General features: G+C 38.8%; 1 protein-coding gene across 1 annotated transcript in view; it reads right to left on the bottom strand.

Moving 5' to 3' along the window:
- Positions 1 to 27,775, bottom strand: part of man1a1 (mannosidase, alpha, class 1A, member 1) — a 141,660-nt gene that overhangs the window by 62,108 nt on the left and 51,777 nt on the right. The window contains exon 4 of the mRNA XM_056269460.1: positions 19,528 to 19,608. Within this exon, the coding sequence (XP_056125435.1) occupies positions 19,528 to 19,608 (81 nt within the window). The remainder of the gene's footprint in view (positions 1 to 19,527; positions 19,609 to 27,775) is intronic.

Raw genomic sequence — 27,775 nt, forward strand, 5'->3', positions numbered from 1 at the left:
TTTAAATATCATTAAATATCATTGCAGCAATTGGGCAATAATTAAAATATATATTTAAATAAATCAATCAATTAAATCAATTAAAATAAAATAAGCTTTTGTGAAATGTTCAAATTGGCCAAGAGAACGGTTCAAGCTCATCGAAGAAGAGAACAGAAGGTATGATATTTCTTTGATTACTGGTAGTGGTTACCAACATTCCCCTGATATAACATCAGAAAGAATAACGAACAAAGTGCGTAGGTTCAGTAAGGGATTGTTGTCAAAGTTGCATTAAATTATTGAACAACAACTATGAGCTATGTTCTTACGACACTGTTTAAATTGGCACGGAAACCATTAATGCCATAAGCTACATAACAGAGCTCAACAGAAAGCAGCCGGATGCTAAATAATAGTTTGAAAGCATCACTTTTGATGCGGTTTCCGGCTGTTTCTGTTTCCAGTTATTTCGAATAGAAAGGATGCGTGCTGAACGTGTGACTATGAGGGACAGAGATGATTCTGAGAGAGAAGGAGAATGCATTCCATTCAGAAATTATCACCCAAAACTTTTCTTCTTTACCAACCAATGTCAGAGCTTTAGAGCCCTGAAAAGAGTGGGGCTCAAATATAATTGTCATTTAAAACTCATTTATAGAGTTTTTTTTATTTATTATTATTTAAATTTTAGGTTGTTTGGGATGTAGGAATTGTGTGTGCGTGTGTGTGTGTGTGTGTGCGCGCACGTGTGAGAGAGAAAGTCTGGTGCTCAGTCATACTATATAGTATAGATTCATGAAAAAATTGTAATTGTGTAAGTTTAGCTACAGGAGTACACACACGAAAACACAGAGCGAGATTTCATTCATTTCAAATCATAAAACCAAGTTGAAAAATTTATGAAATGAGTGAATTCTCTGCAAACTTGTGCTACATGGCATGAAACATCGATTTCCAGTAAGGTCTGAAGTGAAGAACTACACTTGATATCTTTCAGGCCTAACAGCATGTGCGATTGCTCTATCTCTACATTAATAATTAAAAGCTCTTAATTAATTGAAACAAGACTAAGAAGCTTAAAAAGCAAAAGCAAAATAGTTGTTCGACATGGCACTACAGTGCTAAATGGCTGTCACCACTGACACAGACAGCAGAAAGCATCATTTGACATCACTTAGGGTCTGGTACAGTAGATCATGTCATCAAGCGAGCAGGAGACACTTCTGAAAGTAGCACCTGAAAGCAATTACTCTGAACACTTCAACATATTTATCTTAAGTCAGCAGAGCGAGTCAGCTCTAGCCCACGAGGCTCGGCCTTTAGCTCCAACAGTGTGCAAGAGCAAGACAGATGAGGGGAAAATATGACCACAGAAAAAGGGTGTATATGAGCCAAAGTGAAGGACACCATTAAACCCACAGGAACTTGTGCCACGGTCATCTAATTATCAGAACATTAGTGACCATCAGCTCATGACAGTTTGAACCCGGTACAAGTAAAAGATGTGTCATTTAAGCGATAAATCATGGCTTCTACAAATCACTGGTCTGGAAACGAGCAAAAATTGCAGAAATACTGTAGATGAATGAATGAGGCATTTATATAGCGCTTTCATATGTACTACTGTACACCGAAAGCGCTTTACAATCATGTCGGGGTCTCTCCTCAACCACCACCAGTGTTGCAAGTATCCACTTGGATGACACGACGGCAGCCACAGTACAGCGGTGCCAGTGCGCTCACCACACACCAGCTATAGGTGGAGAGAGGAGAGAAAGTGATAGAGCCAATTCAATGGATGGGGATTATTAGGAGCCCATGATTGGCAAGGGACATTGGAGGGAATGTGGCCAGGACACCGGGGTTACACTCCTACTCTTTACGAGAAGTGCCATGGGATTTTTAATGACCACAGAGAGTCAGGACCTCAGTTTAACGTCTCATCCGAAGGGCAGTGCTCTTTGACAGTAGTGTCCCCATCCCTATACTGGGGCATTAGGCCCCACACAGACCACAGGGTGAGCGCCCCCTGCTGGCCTCACTAACACCTCTTCCAGCAGCAACCTAGTTTTCCCAGGAGGTCTCCCATCCAGGTACTGACCAGGCATCAGTGGGCAACCAGTCTTGGGCTAGAGGGCGATATGGCTGCTACCTGTAGATAAAGTAACTTAGCACAGAATAGCCTTCCCCAACTTGCAGACAGATTTTTACAGTCAGTGTTGTTTCACTCAATATTAACGGTTTCAAGCAGTTCATGAGTAGTTGAAAAATGTCTCCCAGTTCGTTTGAGTTTAATGTGAGAGCAAATATTCACTAGGGTTCACATCTGGGGCCTCATTTATAACCGTTGCGTACGCACAAAACAGGCCCTGAAAGAGGCGTACGCCACTTCCGACGCATAAGTTGTGATTTATAAAAACAAACTTGACGGAAAAATGTGCGCACCTGCACGCAAACTCTGACCCATGCGTACGAACGTTTTGGAGACGGAGCAGTTTGGCGACACCGATGGTGAGCTGGAGTTAAATGTCTTTTTGGTCACTTTTAGACAGAAAATCTAAAGAAAATTATACATAGGCTATACAGAAAGATAATACAAATATAATTTCACTCACCAAGCATATCACTTGAGGCAAATATTCATCCCTTCTTAAATGTCCGCGCCAGCGAGCGCGTTGTGCCGTTTAGTGAAACTAACGCCTATCTAACGACAGAGTCCTAATCATAAAAACAGTGCATGTTCACAATAACAGTTTAAATAAATAAAAGAATGATTTAAACTGTTTTACTTCTGATATAAACATTTAGATTAAATATGCCATTGTCATTGATGGAGTTAAACACTTAAACATGAAATCATTACTGAGAAGTTACAACATTTTTTATATTCAATAAATATAAATATTTGTTGTGGATGCAATGCTTTTGAACACTTTTCCTCTGGCATGCTGTGTTTTAATGTTTTAACTAAAGAGATAATTGCTTATAGCAGATTGTCTGAGAAAATAGTTTCGTGCAAATAATGCACAACAGTCTATCTGTTTCCATTAAAAATATAAATCAATAAAAAATACTATTTGGTCAGTGGAAAAGATTGTGAAAACTTTCTCTGAAATGTATTTTACACTATTTGATTTATTTATTCAAAAACAAGGCAAGGATAGGCTACTAAATTATTTTTATTAATGTAGGCTAATGTGACGGCACATCCGTATTAGGCTATTTCATATTTTCCTAATGTCTATACCGTTAAACATGTTATCATGTGGATGAATAATCATATGCAAATGATATGCAGATGAGGATATGCATAGTAAAACTAGGCGTTGTAATCTATATGGTTATTTCGGGGAGGAGACGCGTGTGCGCACAATCTTCCGCTGACTGAGATTTATCGGGATTTATAAAGTGAATTCTGCGCAGGTTCTGGCGTATGCACGGTTTTATAAATCTGAATATTTTTTTGCGTACGCCATTTTTGGCTTTTGGGCGCACGTACACTTTTAGTAAGGATCCTACGCACAGTTTTATAAATGAGGCCCCTGGACTCTGACCAGGTCAAAAAATGAGTCTGATGAACTTTATTCTCAAGCCGCTTCTTGGTTGACTTTGCAATGTGGGCAGGAGTGTTGTCTTATTGAAAAAGAGCATCGGATTCCGGATTGAAAAAGAGCATTCCTCTTTAGATAACAATTTTTTCAATTGTGGGTATCAAGCGATTCTGCAATATTCTCCTGTGCTCTAAAGCATTAAATGATCTTTCACAGGGAAGCAGCTCACCAACACCAGCAGCTAAAAAGCTCCCCACACAATGACACCTCTTCCTCCATGCTTCACTGTACTGGAGAAGGATTTATTATTATATTCATCAGCAGATTTTCCAAGACACCACTCTAGAGCATCACCATGCAACTCGTGTTTCATTGTGATCCATCACTCCACACATAACTTTCCATTTTCTGCCATTCTTTGATGATTTTCTAAGAAAGCAATGGCTTTTTATAGGGCATTTGCTTGAATTTAGTTAATTTCCTGAACAATAATTTGTGGTTAAGTCAATTAAAAGCTTAGTGTTTAGCCATTTTGGACTTGGCTTATTTTTGTTATTTGTTTGGCCCAGGATGTATACAGTCCAATGCACTTGGCAGAAGCCACCAAAATTTGCTTTGCCAATAAATAAAATGGACAGACAGATGTAATAACCTGTGCTGTAACAAACATAATAGGGTTAATATTATAAAATAGTTTTTGCTGTAAAAACCCCCCAGCTAATCTCCTTTTGTAATTTATAAAATATATGTATTAGCAATATATCTCCTATCAGCCACCTTGTTCTTTAAATGTTGCCAATGGCTTCCCTAAGTCAACTACTAGTCAATTCTAGTGCATTTCTAACTGTTCTGAACAGGGGCAGTTACAATAACACCTTACAGGGAACTGTTTAATCAAACAATGTAGTCAGAGAGCTTCCTTTATGAGCATAATAGAAAGGAACTAATCTCTTTTTTAATCTTTAGGGAAAACATCATAAAAGTGATGTATTCAAGATATGTACAGAGAGACGAAGACTGCACTAAATGAATAATGAAACCTGTGATATTTCCCCAAGGTTGGATTCAGATACCTGAGTGCGAGAGCGATCGCTCATATGAACGCAGTCAGTAAATTACACCCAGAGCTCCAGCCAAAGGCTGCTCTGCGCCGGCTTTCCTTTGGCTGCAATACAAAACGTGTTGTAATAACGGAGCAGCCTGCTCACATCTGGTCTGTGTAGTCGCACAATCCAGACGCATAACGCACAGATCTCTAACTGATGTCTCGCAAACATCCATGTATGAGTCTAATCCTGTACTGTATAAACTTCAAGGTACTTATTCTGACTTACAAAACTTTCCTTAACCTTAGTTCTACACACTTATCTGCCTTGCTTCAGCCTTATGCTCCTGTTCGTTCCTTACGCTCTTCTAGTGCGGGATTGTTAGTCACCCTTAAATTTAGTCTGGTGACGTGAGGCTCCCAGGTTGTGAAATGCTCTTCCTCAAGACATCCTTCAAGCATCCACCCTTCTCTCCTTCAAAAACCTCTTAAAACACGTTTTTTTTCTCTGAAAATTACTCTTCAGTTCTCAGTCTGTAAATTGTACCTTACTATGGATATGTAATTAGTTTGAATCCCTCTTGGTTTGTATCTTTAACCTAACTTTGTAAGCAACTTCTGTATATTCTTTCTGCCCTTGGTATGTGTATTGTGCTTTGATGTTGATGTGGTTCTGTTCCTTACCCTATCTTTGTAAAGTGACCTTGGGTGTTGGAAAGGCGTTATATAAATAAAAATTATTATTGTTAAAGCTTGTTTCACACAACACGAAAACAGCATGTTTTGATCTTGCACCAATATGAACTGATTACAGTAGAATTTAACAGCTAGATTCCTATTTACAGGTCATGCAAATCTGTATATTTTTCAGAATAAAACGTTTAACATTTATTAAACTTTCCCCCAAAAAAATCTTACCGACACTAAACTTTTTAAACGGTAGTGTAGATTTTATGATGATCAAGTTTTATAATTTATAGTAGTTATAAAGAAAAATACTCACTATATTTTCCAAACACGTCTGCTGTTCTTTTTAAGCAGTAGAAACACTGTCAGTGTGAAAGCAGTTGCATTTACGCTGCTTCTTTACTTAGCGCTGCTCAAAACAGGCTGAAAACTCACCTTTTCCAACCTTACTCAGTCTGATAAAGAACACAAGAGATTCGCCCACATAATTATGCTTCTGCTGGCTGGTGCGTATCTCTGTAATGAATTAATTCTGCATTAATGCCAGAGTTTGTCTGCCAGATGTGTACAGCAGTGTGACAGACAGCTGAGGAATAATTGATTCCTCGAAGGCTGAGCAGGCATCTTTTTAATAGGACAGATATACGGTAACATGGGGCCATTGTGCTTATAATACAAAGGGGATGAATGGGCATCAAGGCAGAATGAAAGCAGAATTTATCAGCCGCGGATCCTGTTGCAGCTCTTTTCAATAGGACACTGAAGTCTCTGTGTTCAGACACACTGAGTCGGTGACATACCTTGACATTGTGACATGTCATATCAAAGAAGTGGATGGGGAAATTTCTACTTGCAACAATAAATACAAGCTTAACAATACCAGTAAGCTAAAATTAGCTAGAAAACATCCCTGTGATGGTCGGCACCAGTTGTCAAGGGCATGCCTGGAAATGATAAGTAGCGTAGTCATACCGTAGCCATTCAGATGAAAATGAGGGGCTGGTTGAAAAGACAAGATGGATGGCATGAGATGACAGGGACGAAAGATAGATGGAGAACAGGCTTTCAGCATTGTGATGAAATAGGCCACAGGGACGCACCTGTGCTCACTGATAAAGCAGAACTAGTGAGAACGTGGAGCCATACTAACCCTGAAAGTCATTCCTCACCATATCAAAGTAAGAACAGGAAGCACTGGTGTGATTTCACAGGCTACTGCCAAACTCAAGAGTAGGGTTGTCAAGTTCCAGTACTTTGGCACAAAGTCCATACTAAAATAATATTGGTAGTACTTACACCAGGTTCACACATACTGTTCCAGTGCGTATGCAGTACGGACTCATTGTGTTTTCCCATATAACACGTTTGCAGTGCACAACTGATCCGTGGCTGTATACCACAAACATTTATTCATTATTTTTATTTCAAATACAAAAAAGTTGTTACTGAAAAAGATTTTTTTCAGCATTGTGATTCTCTTGTTCACAGTGCATTTAAACAATCTTTCATAGACGCATTCACAATTAAACGCACTAAATTTAAACAACGTATTATTTAACTCATTACTTCTATATAGCTTTATAAGTTGCTCAAGCAAGTGGCAAAACATTTAAACATACTTTTCGTATGTTCAAATAAATTCAAACTTACAATTGACTAAAATAGCTGACTCATGCATTTACTTTTGCATTTAAATCTTTATACATAAATCCTGCGGGTCATCAACTTGTTTTTCCACCTACACGAAGAGACGATTGCCATTCATTATGTCACCTTGTCATCTACTGTATATGTGATGTAAGGTGTAGTTTTCCTTGCTTTACCCTGAGCAAAAAGCCATATGTTGACTGTGAAACAGTAGAGTTTTTCATTTTCGTGTCAGTCCATGTTTATTTTTGTGCAAACAATGCGCTGTCACTTTAATTCCGTGTGCGGTATGAATCCTCTAACCTGTTAACATGGGCACAGAAAATAATATGCAACACATGCGCACTGCAAACTGAGTATGTGTGAACCTGGCGTAAGTTCGGCATCTGAGAGGCTGTCTGACTGCAAGATGACCATTGCTGAACACTTGCATATGTATTTGCTCTGGATGAAATGAATCTTGGTCAAATTATGATGAAATTTCAGCTTTGCCAACACAAGAATAAATAATATTTCAAAATATATTCAAATAAAAAACATTTATTTTTAAATATTTCACAATATTACTGTTTTTATTTATTTTTTAATCAAATAAATGCAGCCTTGGAGAGAATAAGAGACTTTATTCTATACTTTATTTATATATAAACATTTAAAAAAAAATCATAAACTACCCCAAACTTTTGAATGGTTACGTGCATCAAGTATTACCTGTAAGAGATAAAGCACATAATCACAACAGAATGAAAGATATCACCAAGTCCTTCATGTGCTGACCTTTACCCAAAGGCTGCTACAAAAGGCACACTTGGATCATTCTTACCAGACGATAAAGTGGTCTGAAACCACCAAGATCAGATAGAAGGAGCCACTCAGGGAGAGGAAGAAAGGAAGGGCTGTTTTACACACACCTGTCAAAACACTCTTGTGAAAAAACACATTTTCATTTTCCTCTCTCTATTTCTTCTGTCTGGACAAGATAAATGTGTGAAAGAAGGTCAATTCAAACAGATAACTCTGGAGTTCTTGACTCTGTGACTGATTCATAAAAGGTTTGGCTCAAAATAATAATTTGTTTGTGAATCATCCAACAATGACTTCAGCTTTTGAAAATTAACGAGTAAAATCTGCACACTGTTTAACTATTCCCTTTATTTTCAAAATAAAACCGCAATGTTTCTGATGGACATGGCCCATTAAGCGCAATATAAATCAGACTGTAAGCTCACAAAATATGATTTGCTTTGCCGTAATTCAGAATAGTCTGTACAACTTTGCATTTCAGTGTTCAAAACAGGCTGATGAAAATGGAACAAATCTAGACTATCAATAAATATGATGGAGAAGAGCAATAACTTATTCCCCCCCAAAACAGAAACTCACATTGCAATGCTCCCTGATTTCTTGTCTTAAAATAGACTTTGTTGCATTCAAAAGGAAGACGGGAGCCATGTTAATCTGATGATGCAAGTTGGTGACCTTTCTGGAGAGGCAGACAACGAACAGAAAAGGCTGCCATTGCATTCAGCTCTAAATGAGAGCGGCAAAATAAAACCTGCTGTCAAGCAGAAACTCTCGCTAGTGTGTTACAGCAAAGACTTTAACCTTTAAAGAACCCACAACAGCCAAAGGAAATGAGGGAACTGGAGCAGAGTGATTCCATCAAACATCAGCCGATGAAATATCACGCCAGCTTATGTTGTGTCAGTGTGTCCAAGTGGATACACTTTAGAACAAGTTCAGTCACTTCCTGAAAAAACAAAAAAACAAAAAAACTGATACACTACGCTTTTACTGTAAGATGTAAATAATCACATTAATTTTTACTGCATGAGCCTGACAAACAATACAAATAAAATATGAAGGTGTTTTCCTGGGGATGGTTAGGTTTCGTCCCATAGAGCAGGACTTCTGAATATTGGAATGAAACTTTCTCACAGAGACAAAAGAAAAACTACCAAACTGACATATCAAAACTGACTAGAGTTGGCTTTATTTTCATTTAGTTTTAAAACAAAAGCATAAATTACTTTTTGAAAAATCTTACTGACCTCACATTTTTGAACAGTAGAGTAGTATATAACTACATCCTCACTATGCAATGTACTTATAAAAGATTTTTAAAAAAAGATGTACCATGCTTTTACACAGTTTCTAAATGGTGTAAACACTGGCCAATACAAGAAATCTGAGCTGGGGCTCAATGGCTGGAGTGCCATTTATTTGCTCAAGTAACATGCATCTAAAACTAGAGCAGCCAATGAACTGTAACAAACAAAACAGCCTCGCTCGGTTATTCTAACAAAACATTTGCCAATGAAAATAATGCAAAAGCTTATGGGAGGAATAAACACAAGCTGACATTAAAGTGAAGAATTACATAAGGGATCAAAAATCAATGTCTGAAGTCTGTAGCCTGTGAAGGCGTTAAGACGTCCAACTGGTAACTGAGCAACAGGACCTGCCAACAAACCTATGAAGATCTGGTTCTTAAACCTGATCAAGCTGTGATAATCCTTCCAAAACTTCCACCGATGTGTGACCCCTCTAACATAAACCAATTTTCGCCCTGTCAAGGTATCCTGTGGTGCGAAAAGTCGAGTGAGAAAAACACGGTGGGCTGCGTTCTTGGCAAAAGGAAGGAATACGCGCAAGATTTCACAGAAAAACTGAGGTTTGGCTCCAAGTGATTGTAACAAACAGATTGCAACAGTAATCATGCTTAACCTAAATACAGCATGCTGCATCTGAAAATACTACGGCCTATTAACGCTGGAGATTATGCAAGTGGCTTCTAAACGGCCTGGGCTCGGCAATCCAATTATGCTAGTTCAGGACTAAATGACCAGAGCTAACGCAGCATAAAATGCCTGAATGGAGACAGGAAGTAGAGCTGGATGTGTCGGTCTAGTGCCTTCATGTGTTTTAAGGTCGTATTTTTGACGTAAATTAGAGGTTTTGTTGTTTAGAGATGGAAAGTTGACACTGCAAGGCATGACAGTAATGGTCGGACACAGGTGGCTGTTAAGACTTGCTTTGTTGAACATGTCTGGGAAGGATCGGCATTGCTGTGATGAAACTCGTTTTTTCTCGCCAAAACAAACACCCTGACAGCAGTCCCAAGCCTGAGGGGGCAAATCTAAGCAGTGAATCATGAATAAAATGCGATAAGAGGCAGACAAAAACAATAAAGCCGGAGGTCCGGATTCGGCATGTTCGAATTAGAGCTTTGGCCAACTGTGAACGGTTCACTTCTCCGCTTCAATGAGCGTCGGCTCATGTCCAATCAGACACCTGCAGAGCGAGGAGAGTCAGGCCAAACACTCTGAATGCAAACCTCTTCACCTTGCAACCTCTCCAGACAGCCACCTGCAGAGCCGGGCATTTGCGAGCGATCTCGCATGGCAACAGGTTGGAAGAGTCAGGGAATATTAAAAAGCAATCAGAATATATGCAGTGTTCAAAACGTCTTGAAAAACGAACATCAAAAACATCAACCGATGGAAAAGAATTCAATAAAACCAGCAAGTGGCCACTTATTTCTGATTGCGTTTGTGTGGCTGGTGATATGGTGTGAAATTGAAGCTTAGCAAAGCTTGTTTGAGCTCCGTCCAGCTCAACTGTGAGGGCTGAAATGAGTCTGATCCCTCCAACTGTCTGTCTCAGCATTAGGGCCTGACCTTAAACCCCAATGCTGCAAAACACAATAATGCGTCACAATAAGCACTGGAGAAAATTTGAAATACAGGAGCAAATGACTATAACTTACGACGTTTACTAGTCTAAGCTCTGGCCATTTCTCGTACGAAAACTGAAGGAGCCAGATGTGAAAGTAGATATGCCAATGCAAATTTTGCCCTTATCAACGTGAAAACTCAGAGGTCAAGTGGCTTGATGGACAAGCCATTTTGTGGAAAGGGTAAACGAATGAATGTTACTTCATATAAAACGCTTGGAATATTTTGAGCATCCAAATGAAGTGGGCCTTCATTTCCCCTCACCAAAACTAACTCATTTGTCATGTTAATGGACTTTTGGTTTTCAGGCACAGACTCACACAGCGTTCCTGATCCTCCTCATAGTTATTTAGAGAGCTGCAGCGTTTTTCTTTCTCTAGTAACAGTCAATCAGTCAAAGTTTTCCTGTGATTACTGTGTAATATGAAGTCTTTCCCTGAAGCAAGCTTATATTTATCACACTTTACAATAACAGGTTAATCAGCCCTGAATTGTATGGTTGTGAATTGGCCATCAGAACCACATGTCTTGTCTAAACAGATATTTTAGAATCTAAAAAGATTCTTCAAATAAATCACCAGGACTCTTGTCTCTAAAATTTGTGGAAGAAATATTATGGCATAACAAATCAATCGGCAGTGTTTCGATATTAGGCTAGCTAGTAATTTATTTATTTTTTTAACACCCAAAACAAATCTCAATGCTAATTAACAATGACAGAAAACCCAATTAGGAATTCCCATGGCTGACAAACTGTCGCCTATGGAAACACGATGAGACTACGATCTGATAAAGTCCAGGGAGGCCAGTGAAGGCTTTTTTCCATCTTGTGTTCTGCAGATCGTCTCTCAGTGCTGATAGCCCAGCAAATGTACCAAAGACGGATAGAAACACAACGCCTGAGTGCAGCTTTCTCCTGAGACATCTGCCTTTTCTTTCTTCTCTTGCCTTCTCTCTCTGCCAGGCCTGTTCTGAACAGCATAATTCATAAAAAATAGACCATTCTTGTCAAATAGATATGGGTCTGATGTTTTCCCAGCACTCTGTATGTTGAAAGAAATGTCATATTCTTTAAGTATGGCCGCCGTTTTACATTTCTGAAATGTGAAAACACCGAGCTGAATTTGAAGCAAGTAACTCTGGGGACGAGAGATAAATTGGCCTTGCTTTTAATAGTAGGAAAGGCTGGTCCAATGGGAACCAGAAGGCCATGAGAGAGGGGGAGCAGTGAGTCATCCGTGCAAATGTACAAAAAAATAAATTTAATTGGCTGGGTATGCTAAAGAACATCAGCATCTGCTATAACACTGATTAACTGCTCAACCAAGCTCACAACATTAACAACACAAACAGGCCATTATGTGGGTGAAAAACTCAGACGTACCTGGTCATTACCTGATTAAACCTCAAGTCTCAAGTGGCACTCTGCCTGTGATTTGTGATTATGGCAGAAGAGTGTGAATTGCTAAGGATAACAATTCACACTCTTCTGCCATAATCACAAATCAACAAACACAAGCAAGACACGTGACGGTACATGAAGATGCAGGGACTGACACACCAGAGGAAGCTCTTATAGAGCGCATGATGGACAGGAATGATTAAGATCTATTATGAAAATGTAGAAAGAGCTGGGTCAGTTTAAAGTCTAGATGGAATAGTTTTCTTAACTTAAATTAAACAAATTGGTTCAGTCAAATTAACTGAGTATTTAGAACTTTTTTTCTTTTGAGGTCACAAAACTGACACGTTTTAAATCATCTGAACTGAATTGTTTCATAGTTTTGAGTTGTATGAACTTGTTTCTTTTAATTTAGACAAACTTACATGTAACTGAAACTGGGCTTGGATTTGTGTTTCCCAGCATGCTTTACCATGACACTCAACAGGGCGAGTAAATGCTAAAGTTTAAATAATGTTTTTTGAGTAAGATTAATGTCAAGTGGGAGATTTAGTAGTGTTTGATGTTCTGCTATGTTAATTTAGAAGAGTTTCTGTAATGTCACTTCTTGAAAATGGCAAAATGAAGACTATATTTCCAAAAGCACTACTACACACGCTTGTCAGATATTCAAATAAAATATAAAATACAACATACAAATAAAATAAGATAAAAGAATTAATAAAGTAAAGTAAAGTAAAGTAAAGTAAAATAAAGTAAAACAAGTAAAAAAGACAATGCAGGTCAAAAAGGTCCGAGCCATCTCTAAATACACATGACTGGAAAAACAGGTTTGTAAACAACACAATACACCTTTTATTCACCATGTCAATCAAGTCTATGTGCTAGCCGAGTGCGTGTACGGCTTCAAGAAAGTACAAAGAACATTTGAGACTAGTGGATTTTACTGGATGTACTAAAACAGAAGAGAGGTGCATGACGGGACGGTGAGAGATCTAGTGGAGCTACGGTTGAGACGGAAATGCTGAAACCTAGAGATAAATAATTGACAGCCTGAGCTTTTTGCACTTTTACATCTAACGTACCCTGTGAAAGAAGCCCAACGAGAGATGGATCGAGATCACAGACCTAATCCTGCACTTATCGCCACTTACCACCTGCGCTTACGTTTCTGAGGTTAATGTGAGAGGCATGCTGGGGCCACGGGCTACCATCCGAAAACTTCACAAACTTGAGAGTTTCAAAAGAAAGGCTTCAAAGATTTTTTGCACTGAGGTCCTGTGTTTATTCTGGGCTAAAGTATGCACAGAATAACTTTCGCAATTTACACTGACTGGTCCCGACTGGAAGCTCACTTGTTTTGTAAGCCAACATGAGGCCCCGTGTTGTAGGGCCCCATATTGTACGAAGGAAATTGCTTGTCATGCTCTATCAGTGGAGGGAAGATCTCTTGCTAATAACAGGTGCACCGAGCGTCTGGGGTATTCACAGGAATGAGACGAAAACAAGTCATTTACCTCAGAGCAAGAGAAAAATTATGCATTTACGGCTAAGTAATGTTGCTTTATGTGATGCTCTCTAAAGCTTAATTTCTCTGCTCGTTGCAGTCAAATTGTCGTGGCGGCTCAGCACAGCTGGCAACAGGCGTGGTGTTAATCGGCATATGACTTCCATCACGGTAAAAAAAAAAAACGGTGCCGAGAACAATCTGAAAGCAAGAAATGGGCAAATTAGTGTAATTGAAAATGGCGCATTAAACAACTCATAGAGAGCTCTTTGTTGTCGGGAAGAATGGCGTTTGCATTATGCGAACGGTACACAATAGCCGTGTCACTCAGCGCAGCATGCCGGCATTAAAGATGCATGCGGCGGATTCAGTATTGTTTGACAAACTACAAAAGAATGCTGCATGTATTTACAGTAAAGATGTCTCCTGACAGAAACAAACGACTGTGGACCGAGTGAGGATGATTCATTTCCTCTGCCTACTGTAAACAAGTCAAATGCATTTTTAATCATTCAGGAAAAATAACGGCAAATAATAAAAGCCATCGGCCCACGGACTGCTAATGAGCTGTAATATGTTTGAGTCTCCGAGACACAATACAGAGAAATACCAGAGTTCCCACCCCAAATCCTTCCAGAAAGAATATTATGGAGACTACTAGGACTGAGAGTGTGAACGAAGGTCTGGACAGTAGTTATGATGAAACCGATGTTATGATCATTAGCGCTGACGGCATCATTTATCCAGCCTTGCCGTGCCTGCAGAGATCAAGCGCATGCTTTAGAGTTCATGTAATTATGTTGCTTAAGCGGCTTTTATCAGATCGCCATTGTTTGGAATTTGCTTGGCAACTAAAATGAGGTAGTAGGGCTTAGTCACATGGTTTTAGTGTAAACACGCAACCAATAAAAGCACCTACACATGCCTCATTTTTGTCCCTCAGATCAGCGGGGTATCCATGTCAAAGCCCAGACTCCAACCGTTTGTCCCACTAGTGCAACTGAAATGTGTTAGAAGTTGCACTGGTGCCCCGAAATCACCAATTCACAAATGGCACAATCCAATCACCACAAAAGTGGGATCAAATCAATTTTATGCAAATTTATATTCATTAAATTAATTAATAGAGTCAAGTCAAGTCACCTTCAAAATATAGATTGTTTCAAAGCAGCTTTACAGTGATAATAGGAAATTAAAATAACAGATTGTTTTGGCTTTACAGCAGCTCTAGAATAAAGTTATTGTCCAGCTAAAGTACGTTTTTGATTGATTCACTTCCATTGCAAAGATCATTAGTAATTAACTTAGGGGCCGCTTACATGACACCATTCTAACCGGAAACCTCCAACGTGCTCTGGCCGTTCATTTACACGACAACGTTGTTTGGTGGCTCGAGAACGCAAACTTTGAAATAGGTTCCAAGGTGCAAGTTTTGAAAAAAAATTGATAAACTTTATCATCTACGTGTAAACTTCAAAAACGTGAATCTGTGAAAACAGTGCACATGCATATTACGTGTTTAGTCTATAGATATGCGCGTTTGAATATGTATGTGCGCAGGCAAGTAGTCTTTCTTTACAAATTGACCGCCAAACTACTTGTCAGACCTGCATAATACTGATTTTTTTTGTCGTTTCCGCGGATTCACAATAGAGCAATATATGCATTCAATTAGACAATATTAATAAATATTTTTTTAAAGTTATTTTTTTTTTACTTTCACTGTATTTCACTCTATGGAAAAGAGCAGCCTGGACATACATGTTCATGTTTTTTTTAACATACAAAATGCATGAGCTGTAATAAAGCTGGACTGAAAATAAGTATTTGTGCATCCATTGATCTCTGTCAAGGTATAGAAAAATCTACACCACAGATGGGACTTGCCAGAGGTTATGTAAAATGAATTATAGAGCAAAAAAAAAGGAAAAAAGATGAAAATCGATATGTGATCCATTAAGGAGTTAAGTGCTGTGTTCTGACAGGTGGCTCTGTCCCAGGCTGCTCACGTCAATGACGGAAAACCATCCGGGCGTAAATAATGCACGAATAAATCAGCCAGAGATTAATCCTCTCATCGTTCAGGAGAGGAAACCCACAGCAGGACTAAATCACAGCAAACAACATTAGCTTGTGAAGCCATCTATGAATGCGGCCATACGCTTCGACCGTTCTGGGGAGCATGTGCGATATTTGCATGAAGGCTGTCTCTCAAGACGATGAAAGATTCATCAAAGAGCGGAGACTTGCTTTGAGTGCAAGCCAAGGCGCTGGAGCCCTCACTAGCTTGAGAAGAAATCACACCGCTTTTCAATTTTAGCACCACCCAAACCCATTTAGAATCTTTATGTTATATGCATGCGTACATTCAAAAGGGTGATGAGAAACGGGCCATGTTGCCTGGCAGAACGTGGAAACTATATCGATCTGATGCCTCCCAAGAAAAGCTAAACGTCTTCGCAATGGCGATGATGTAATCATCCTCCTCCAGTGATGATTTAGTCATGCGGTGTTAGAAGAATCCTATAATGGGTTTGGCCTCCAAAAGATTACATTTTCCAAAGCCCAGTAAGAATTTAAAGCCAGACACATCTACTAAGATCTCTTGCTGTGGTTTAACAATGTGAGCGGCTACCTGAAGGCTCTCTCCTCTAATCAACATTTCTCAGTTCAGGGCACACATTATTATGAAGGTAGGCAGGAGGGCGTCTCATTATCCGGAGTGTCTGAGATTACGACTCTGAAGGACTTTCATCAGAGCTGTGCTTGAATCCTGGACTGTGTGCTGGCCACTTTGTATTCAACCGCTTCATATGTCGTGCCTCCCTAGTCAATAGTGATGAAACAAGCTTGCGTCTTGCTGAGAGAACAATAACGTAGTGTTCAAAGATTTATATCACTGTTAGACTATTCACAACAAGAGAGATAGCGGAGACCTCCACTGTTATCTGAAACGATGTTTGACAAAGAACTATATACAGGGAGCCTTTTATTTCGACACACCCATCTTATGTAACCCGACATACGACATCTGAATCTCAGTGCGGGATGACAAGAGGTCATGTCTCATTAAATGAAAAGGGTCACAGTAGGGCTGGGTGGTGTGACCATAATGTTTCAACTGTAGATACTGTGCTATAGGGTTTTATGTGATTTACATTTGAGAGCAATAATGAAACGCATTATTCCAGACTTCTTCATTTGTTATAAATGATTTTCTCTTAGATAAAGTTCCAAAAAATGTTCCAACAGTAAATATTACAACTTCATTGCAATTAAATTCATTTAATTAAATAAAAATTACTTAAATTTGAAATCATTTCATAAATAAATTTGCTTAATTATTGAACAATAAGAACTACTGCATGTTTACATAAAAAATTGACCATGGACGTAGAATATGCAGGGGACGTAAACCCGTCCCCCTTACCGTTTTGGGGGCAAGTGCGTTCACTTAGGCCCCGTCCACACTACTGCGTTTTCGTTTAAAAACGGAGACCTTTTGCTACGTTTGCACCTCCCGTCCACACTAAAACGGCAAAAACGGAGACCCAAAACGGAGAAGTTTAGAAACGCTGCCGACCCGTTTTTCGTTTTGAATCTCCGGAGGGCGTTTTAGTGTAGACGGGTCAAAACGGAGGACTTTAGAAACGACAACGTAGTAGAGGCTCACGCTCGGCTCTATGATTGGGTGTCATCAGTCATGGCGTATATCTTTGCTAGCAGCTGTTGTACAAGTAAATTCTGCATTTTACAACGCTATAACTGCCTACATGCGCCGGAGTCAAGCTATTATTCGAGCGATCTGTGACAATTCCCGTGTGCAGCGGCGGTGTTGACCGTACATGGAGCGTCGGTTTGGGGTTAACCCAGAGCATGGTGGGATAATTTTATCAATGAAGTTGTGTTTACACCGGCACGCGCATGCCCAGTGTTGGTGAATGGTCACGTGATCCGCGTTTTCAGTCGTTTTAATGTGGACGGAAATCAATTCTAATACGCAGCTAAAACGCTGGTGTGGACGGAGATCGTATTCGTTTTAATTATCCGTTTCTAAACTAAAACGCAGTAGTGTGGATGGGGCCTTAGAGGTTTTCATGGGCCAATGTGAATAAATCTAGATTTAAATTTAAAGAGACAAGGTAGTCTATGCATGACCTGATGCTTTTATTCTTATCCAAAATGAGGCGATACTAGAAGCCGGAGGGCGCTCTCTCGCAGAAAGTCCAAAACAGATACATAGAAGTAATAACTCATGCCGTTCCAGGAAATCCCTTATTTGGACAAAGGCATTCTATTGGCTGTAGCTGAATAAAAAGACATTTTAATGAAATGTGAAGACAACCGCAATATATGGTTTATGTGTGTTATTCAAGCTATCTCAGGGTATTTTCATAATAAAGTATGAATATTATAATGAATAATGTAGTGTAATTCACATCACTATTTTCTGCAATCTTTTTTTACATTGTATAAAATCTTATATAAGACTTGCGCAGTGTTTGTAGTACATAAATCAATTATACCATTTTCACAAGGAATATACAAAAAAATATAGAATACAAATTATTGTTTGTTCAGCAGTGTATTTGATTTCTTAGCCAATTAAAAAGTAAGAGATTAGAAAAAATAAAACCTGTAAATTAGACAAAGGTAAGAAATAAATCTGGCATTACACTTGACATTTCTGTCCCCCTCACTTGTGACACGATGGCTATGCCCCTACAATTTACCATTATACACAAATACTGACAAAGGATTTTGGTCTGTGCAGAGCATTGTAAAAAATATTAGTATTACAGAAATTAGCTTTTTTTTTTCAGTGTTCTTTTGATGAATAGAAAGTTAAACAACAGCATTTGAAACTGAAATCTTTTGTAACATTACAAATGTTTGTACTGTCACTTTTGATCAATTCAATGAATCCTTGCTAAATAAAAGCATTGCTATTTTTTTATTTCAAAATTTTGAACAGTAGTGTATTCTGCTCTATAAAAAAATGAGTGAAGCATTAAATACAAAAACAACTGTTTAACATCATGCAAACACCAGTCTGTCAAGTCATTCATCCTGAAGAAAAATGAAGCTCAACTTCCTTCAGCAACACTACTACAGCTATTCTGTGCTAGTAGTCACTCTGTAGATGAGAGACGGCTGTTCTGCTGAAGGGTCTGCCTTACATCAACAAAACCACACAAGTACAGGCCTGATGAAGCTAACGCAATGATCCATTCCCCCTCCGGACAAAGCTCTGTTCTGCACCGCACAAATGAAAGCTTATACTATCACTGAGAGCACATTTGCTGTGGGACGCAATGAGAAAGCCCTGAGTATCAGCCGAAAATGCCACTCTTTTGATTTGAATCAGATCCTTCACATTCTGCCAGACGTTACTAGGAAAATCTAATTTACAGGAGAGGAGATCGGAAATATGAGCAAAGTTCTGCATTATCCTGATTCAATGAAGGCTTGGAAATGGGCTTTGTGTGTGTACTTCAGGTCACGCTTGAGAGTCCAACATCTTTTTGGTTTCAAAAAGGCTTTCAATTTATCAGAGTGGGTACAGAGCTTCCTGGATATACTGGGATCTCCAAATGAGCTCTAAGTGGGATGACGGAGTGTGTGTGTGTGTGTATTTGTTTGACTTGGCTCAACGACCGGGCAAACAGCCGGACCACCGGGAGAAGACAGACCTAAGGCCCCTGTGGCTCTCCTGAGTGGTCTATTGTGCCCTGCCAACTATAAATGTCACTGATTTCCAACAATTGCATACTAAGATTTAGGAAATCTGTGTCTTTAAACGTGTAGGAGTCGAGAACAAATGCCAGCTACAGGCTTCAAGCTTCCTACAGGCAGCGTGTCAATTATAGCCAGCTTGATATCAAATCCTTTGGCCATAAACACACATTCAGTCTGGTAAAACATGAACAAAAACAAAAAAAACATCTGTACACTCCAGGTTTACATACCTCTTTGCCTGAGAGATAATAGGCGGACAGCAGGCCTCCGACAAAACGGATGTTCACTTCAAAGACAGATATTTCGGCATTCTGAGGAAATAAAGCACAGAAAAACAAAAGAGGTGAATATTTAAGCTCATGAAAACAATGCGACTGGCTCACCTTGAACTGCAGGCTGTAAAAATAGGAAGGGGGAAAAAAATGTGTGTACTACAAACACACTTCACCCTCACACACCAAATACAAAGAAATGAAACAATACAACAGAGCTGATAAAGCTCCGCTGGGATTGAGCAAAGATACAAACAAGCTCCCACAGGAGGGTGAAATCTGAGTGCAGATATTTTCTGCAGATCTGAGAAACCGTGACTGCTGGGTAAAGGGGTACCCTAATGCACGTTACATGAACAAAAACATCACTCACAGGATACAGAGCCATAAAGAGAGGATGCTCCAGACACTATCTTCAAATTAAATAAATAGAAAAAATCTAATATTTCAATAGAAAACCTCTTTGATGTTATACTTTCATCATATTTATCTGCAGTAGAGAATACTTATCCCACTATTACATCTCTAACTATATTATATTAAATATCTTTTATACCCGTGGTTCTCAGACAGGTGGAACACAGCACAACCCTGGATATTTACCGTATTTAATCATATATTTCCGTTTTCACTTGTACAGTATATTATTTATGGCAAAATGAGTAGAAGAAATGAGCACATTTAGATATTTTGAAATACTGTAATTCTGTGTATATATCTGGATTGTGCGCTGTCTGAGGCGTCTGTGTTCACGCTTCGGATGTCTCAGTCAGCGCGAGTAAGATCGTTTTGTTTACATCAGTATGAGTTTGAAAATCATATTTCATTGGTTCAGATTCATGCCATCGAGAATTCGATATGAATATTCAAAAAGTTGAAATGCCGCGCTTTAAAACGATACCAAACTTGTGCTGAGGGGAAGTGGCAGTCGTCAAGAAGCGAGTAGAGAAAACAGCATTTTTCATGGACAGAGGAAAGGTACTCCTCAGAAAACATACAAATAAAGATACTTTTAGATGTTTTAGATGAGGACTTGAACAATTTTTTTGTAAAAACCTCATTCTACTAAAATTTACGTAATTATCCCATGCGCATTCCGACTCAATTTGCCAGCACGGGTCACTCACATATATTAAAAACAACATAATAATTATTAATTTAAGTATATATTAAAACAATACAAATACTTAATTACATTTTTTGTTTAAAACATTATTGTTTTAATTTCTCATTCTAATTGCAATATATCTTTGTGCACCTAAAACTCATGCATAGCCCATGTTTAGATTGTGTATAGGTAATGTTCTCTTACTGGTGCAGAGTGCCAATTTGAAAAAAGGTTACACTACTAGGCCTCAAAAGTTTGAGAACAACATTTGAAATGAAAAACAAAACCCAAACAAACTGAACTCACCAAACAGCAGTTTTGGCTGGAACAGTTTACATTATATTACATCAATATTTCAGATTGTGACTATGCAATCTGGCACCTGTGGCATGAAACCAAACCGCAATTCTCATTTAGCCTTTGTCATTTGATGTTAAACAGTCTGACCACAGCAAGACATCTGTGGTCTCGTCTGAGGGTTTATGAGGTGAATTATTTGTGTCTCTGGGCAACCACACAATAATGACCCATTATTGCTTAGCATAGGAAAGTGCTTTAATACGCTATCAAAACAATTTCATAATGGTGCACAGGTGGCGCAGCAGAGACATATCTTGCATCACATTGGTAAATATCCATTCAGACCAAGATAAATAGCTGATATCTAGGGGTGGTTAGGGGTGTTATGAGGGGCTTTTGCACCCGGTAGTTATAAGAACTCCGCTATAGGAACTAGCCACCATTACTACATTTTCCCTGAGTACCATTTTCCTGGTTGCATTCGCAACACCAGTCGGAACACTAAAGTGACGTAAGATGGCCAACAGCAACGACATTTAGCCCTCTGGGGTCCAAGGTGCTTTTGGGGTCCTTGAGATGTTTTGACATACTCTGACATTTGTGCTTTTTTCAGTTGCTTATAAACAAATTACTGGCAAAGGTGTAATTACACTCTATTTAGCACAAACAGGGCTACCATAATATGTTATCAACATGTATGTACATTAGGGGTTGAACGACTTCAGATTTTTTGAAGTCGACTGTTATGACATCAAAGTCGAGTCGACGTCGACTAGTCGATGACGTCATTCATAAAAACACAAGAGATGGGACTGCTTTGCAACATGCCACAATTTGCATTTAATTAACAGAAAATTATACAGATGCTGACAGACAGCTCATTATGGGGCCGTTTACACCTGGTCACTTCATGTTTTTTTACTGATCTGATTTATCAAAACGATTCCATTTAGCCTACACCTGGTCACATAAATAGGTTTTCGCAAAACAGATATAAATCTGATCTTCAAACAACGTGCTATGCAGATTTAACAGAGTTCACGTCACCGAAAGCAACAATAATGAGCTGCATTTTATTGATCATCAGCTAATTTCAAAATCAAAGACCGCAATAAGAGAGACAGCACTGGTAAGATCATTTTGTTTCTTTACTTTTAATGAAGACGATTGTGTGTTAAGCGTCTGACTTACTTTCACTTTGATTTGTGATAGTTTGCACGTTGGCTTGATGAATATAGATGCTCGAGCTGCTCATATGCGGCGATGCGTGTTGCCATAGCTTCATCGCTATAATACGCTCTCACACGTTTATTTTTAGCATTGTTGGGAGAAGTCCAATTTACATATGTGGTTTCAACAACCAGATGCATTTACACTTGTCCAGTTTCGTCTGTTAAGCAGCCCAGACCTCCTCCTGAAGCGGTTTGAGCGATCGGATTTAAATTCGTCTCGAGTGCGTTTCGGAGGGCATTTACACCTGGTCTTTTCACGATCGGATAGCTATCAGATCACAGAAACACATGAAGTGGCCTGGTGTAAACAGCCCGCAGTTACATCATCATTTAGGAAGAAAAGAAAAGGAAAAAAAGCTATAAATTCACATCTGCGCCTTAGTGATGCGCAGATCCAAGTAATAGGCCTACAAAATAATATTCCAATTAATTGCGGGTGAATTAGCTACATCATTAATATGTTTAAATAAATAAATTTAAAAAAAAAAAATGTTTTAATGATTTTAATAAAGATACTGAACTCTCATTTCCGGTAAAACAGTGAGCGTGCGTCATGCTTTTACTTTCGTTTTCAACAATATCTAGTGTTAGGTTAGTAAAGTATTTACACACACTTGATGTACCAATGCTGCTTTCTTGCTGCAATGACCCTCTGGGCTCTTCATCTGTTGTCGTCTGCAACATGTTAGTATCAAAATTAGCGCAATCATAGTGTCACATGATCAACGCGACTAGTCGACGTCAAGCTTAAAGCGTCGCGGTATTTCATTAAGGTCGGTTTTTGAGAGAATATTGTTTATGCGTGGTTATTGAAAAAACTAAAACTTAAAGTTTCTGAAATAAGGCCACAAAACGCATACTAAATATGTGTCCACAAGACTTTTGACTAATGGATGTTGTCGCCTAGAGTTTTTTTCTTCAAAATGATCTGAAAATCATCCTGCCTTATCATTCACATAAAACAATAGATTGGTTTAAATTTAAAATTTAATATGCAATAGGCAATATGCACAGGGGTGTGACCTGCTGTGATTCACACCTGAAAAGACAATGGGCCCGCATAATGAGCGCATAATGGGCTGCATACTAATGATGACCCTTTCATTCAGGTGTGTCACTGAGCCACAAGAATGCAATGACAAATATATATATATATATATATATATATATAGGCCTATATAATACAAAATTGGTTCACAGTTCCAATTATTTAATTATTTTTATTTCAAATTGTGCTTGCAAATTGTATAATATCAAATGTAAACATTTTTAGTAATTGTGCAGTTAATTATCATACTGTTTTTACAGAAAGTTTGGGAATATATCCCAAATGTGTCACTAATAAAACACAATACAAATAATTTAAAGAGGAGGCTTATATTGAGCTTTTAAGATTTACCTAAGATTTATTTATATGTAGCCTACATATATTTTTGCTATTTTAATAAAAAGGTTACAATTACAACAACAATTAATATTTTAACTATATTTCAAATGTAATCTTTCTTTGTATGTACTAAAGTATACATTTTATCATACATATTTCACAGTTGCGGATTAATTAGTTTGAATATAGCCTACAATCGAACAAACACTATAACAACATCTTAGCAAACAAGCTTATTTGATGTGGCAGTATTTTACAGTAAAAACGACATCTTGTCTTTCATATGTAACATATCGTTTTTATGATTAGGACATATAAATGTTAATTTGCAGTTTAATACGTTGCTTATACAAAAATATTTTATTTCAACATATTTCAGTCGATTTTTACTCATCTCAGTATTGGAATATAGTTAGGTAAAAGCTTTTCATTCATTCACACACAAAAATGCGATTCATATTCAAACAGTCTTTTTGTTTACAGACACCATTTCATATCGCTATTAGAACAAAGCACTTGAAAATAAAGAATGTACCTATTCCTCAGCTGGATCCGTTGCTCCTCCAAATGAAACTATCTGCACTTCTGAGGTAATTTTTTCCAGGATTATTATTAAGATAGTATTATTCCTCACAGCGTCGTAAATATGAGTCTCTTTCGGTGGTTATCCAGCTGATGTGGGCGTGGATCGCCTCAGAGCATTTGTGTTTGAATAGAGCGCGCGCTCCGTGGGCGTGGTCAAATTAATTTTAATGACCTAAGACGAGAACGACTATCATCTCTCTCTTTTTGTACAGATTACATAAAATGAGAAAATTTGTTTTTTATATAAATTACTTCATTTAAAAGAAGATAATTCAGGCTTCATCCCTGTGTGCCTGTATACCTGTTTGACTGAGTATTTGCAGAGTTACAGTTCATTTTTCGGACGCGTTTCAGAATGGACTTCACTGACAGAGAGAACGCAGAACACGCATCATGTTTATTTCTTTATTAGGCGAAAAGCACAACACTTTGTTTTTATTGTGAGGTTCCACAAAAAAATACAAACTTAACAGGATTGAATGATGTACAACACTTATATGTAAGATCAAAATCAACAGAGTAATTTGAGTCTCTTTTGCACTGATAAGGAAAAAAGTTAGCTGGTATCGCCGGCGAGACCGCCGACCCCAGAGGGTTGACAACATCAACAACTGGAGGATGGAGGACTGGGCAAACAAATAGGTGCAAATGCATTTGCCATTTAAACAACGTGGCGCAGGACGTGAAAATGATAAATGCGTCGGGCTGAAACTAGCAAGAAACACTAGCGTCGCGCCTGCCGCTGCATTGCGGCGGGTGTATGATAGGGCCCGGAATGTAGACGTACAAGTTGTCTGATTGAAACAGCAAAAAGCAAGGCTAAGAGACAAAATCTCCTATGACAACTTGCAGTTCTACATATCAGAGGCAGAGATAAGAAAACAACGTGGCATGTAAATGCTGTCTATCGCGGTTTTCCATGTTTGTGGAGTTAGTTCATGGAGTAAGAAGTAAACCATTTACACGGCTTTTTAAGAATGGTGGCTGCCGGTGTTTCATATGGCATGCATTCTGCCGATCAACGTACACTTACATCACTATTAGTTCTTATTGTGCCAAGTTAGACCCTACTCTGAAGTAAACTATTCTGTAACTAAAGTCGTTCCCAGTTCCTGCGGTGCAAACACGCCAAAAAAGCTGGTACTTCCACCAATAGTTATAAGAACTATGAAAGTGTTCCTCCGGTGCAAAAGCCCCTATGGAGAGCCTCCTCTCATATGCTTATACTGTTCCAGTTGCAACAGGGCTCCAGATGTTTCCGGATGATGGCTCAACCCTTTTGTAGGTCATAGAGGGACCTGTCAGGAACTGGCACAAAAAGACCATGACAAAGGCTTTCTTGTACATGTCAACTTGGAGAGAAAAAAACAGAAAGGGGGGGAAAAAGTAAATACTGTAAAAATCTTGATAAAACTGGATAGAACTTTGTGTGAATCAATGGTAGCTATTGAACCAGTGGTAAAGCCTGAGAAATGCACGGCAGAAGGGACATAGACTGATGTGTAAAACAAAAAAGTGGGTCAAAAATACCCCAAAAAAACTCCACAAGACATGTCAGAAGTTCACTTCTGCAATCTTCTCCCTGCACACATGAATATGAACAAAGTCAATAGGGAATCAGTAGAAGTTAGAAGAGGCAAAAGCAGCGATGCAAAACCTCCAAAGACTCTGCAATTATTAAAGAGCTGCCTAAGACTTTGCTTCGCTTAGAAAAATACCGAATCCAACCGAATCGCTGATATTGATGAGGAAAGGGTGGAAAAACCCTTAGAGAGAATTGATATGGGTATTTAAAAAATAAAATCCATCTGCAACAGACAAAAGCACAGTTATGATACAAGCTAGATGTCGAACAAAACTGTTTATGTTAATGCAGGGGTTTTCAAAGTGCGGGGTGCGCCTCCCCAGGGGGGTGCGAGAGCATGTTAGGGGAGGCACGGAGCAGGGCAGGGACATATGGCGATGTCAATCAAGAGAGGTTTTTCTATATAGTTTATCCGTTTGTAAATACATCCGTGCAGCGCAGAACTGTTTAACAGGATGCGACAGAGCAGCAAAAAAACAGATAAGAAGAAAGAGCAGGACATGCTTGATGATGTGTTAGGACAAGCAAAAACTACAAAAGAGACCTGAATTCTGTTCTGACAGGAGGCTTTCTGTGGCGCACATCCGAAGCCCATGAGTTCTGAATTCAGTTCACTTTGCCAGCTTATTGAGCTTGAACGGTCAAAATGACCATCTTGGTGAGTATTCACATAAACTAAGCCAATTATGTTTAAAGTGAAAGTCAACAGCGAAATTAACATTATATTGGATCCATGCATAAGTTCTCAAAATGAAAGCAGCCTCATATAGAGGGTATGTATTGACGCCACTTTCCCGCTGGAACACGCCCCTCCAGCCGGAAAGAGCTGCTGCATGACTGGATTTAATAGGGGAAACTGCGAAAACGAGAGTAAAACGAACGATTATCAGTTTAAACAAAAGGTTGGACTCAATATGGTGTTCCTTACAACTTACCAAAGATCCAGTGATCCGTGGATATTGACATGCAGCCAGTTATTGTGTTTCCTGACATTTACATGTGCCTGATTGGGATGCCGGGGGAAATACATAAAGCAAATTTGCCTGTGAGCGCTTTAAATACAATATAGGTAGGTCTAAATCCGGGTGATCACTTAATATCACCATATTGTCCAGCCCTAAAACTTGTATAGTATTTTGTCAGTTTATTTAAAAACACCCAATTATGCAGAATATACGATGGTAAATATTTAATTGACGAGTTGTCAATACAATATATAGGGTATGATTTTACTCCAAAATTCAGCACATTGACACAAAATTATCTATTTGACACAAAATGAGTCAAATCTATTTATTCATTCAATCTCAAAGCTCTTTCCCATTTTAGATGCGTTTTGTGAGTTTTTCGCGGCATTCACGCTGAAAACCAATGTTGCTGCTCAGTCTTCCTGCCTCTATAGGCCTACCTGCTGTCGTCTATGCTGTTAATGTTAATCAAAGAAAGGGAAAGAAAATCATTAGCCTGCATATCTTTGACGGATTTATAAAGAATCAGTGTGTATACGGTTCATACAGTGCAATCATGTATGTCAAGGGAGGCCCACTGTCTTTGACTTTGAAAACCCCTGCTCTAATGCATACTTCAGAACGGAGAGGGATGGACACAACGAGCCACACTGTGCTTGAGTGCTGAATCTAATGCTATGTATCTGATTGGTAATCCTTATAAAAAGGGAAGGGATTTTCTATTTATATGCTTTTGATGAGGTTTTTCGATCCCCCAGCAGTATAGTGTCTCTGTCTGAAAGGTTATCTCACTCGGGTTCGAGTCCAGTTGGGATTTGTGGTCACTGCAACACAGCGGTCTTTTACAGCAGTCTGTGAATCTGACCTTCGATGATGCTGGCTTTTACAGGAATAAAAGAATCCCACAGCATAAAAGATGAGAGATCAGGGCTGTTGATACAGTGAAGTGGCTCTCCTCCTCAGTTCAGTTCCAGGGTCAGATTTCTCTGTAAAGCAATCTGATCTTAACTTGTAAAACAACTGATTGTGGTAATGAGGATT

Source organism: Rhinichthys klamathensis, unplaced genomic scaffold (genome assembly GCF_029890125.1).
Source record: "Rhinichthys klamathensis goyatoka isolate OS25496 unplaced genomic scaffold, OSU_Roscu_1.1 h1tg000281l_1, whole genome shotgun sequence".
Classification (NCBI taxonomy): Eukaryota; Metazoa; Chordata; class Actinopteri; order Cypriniformes; family Leuciscidae; genus Rhinichthys; species Rhinichthys klamathensis.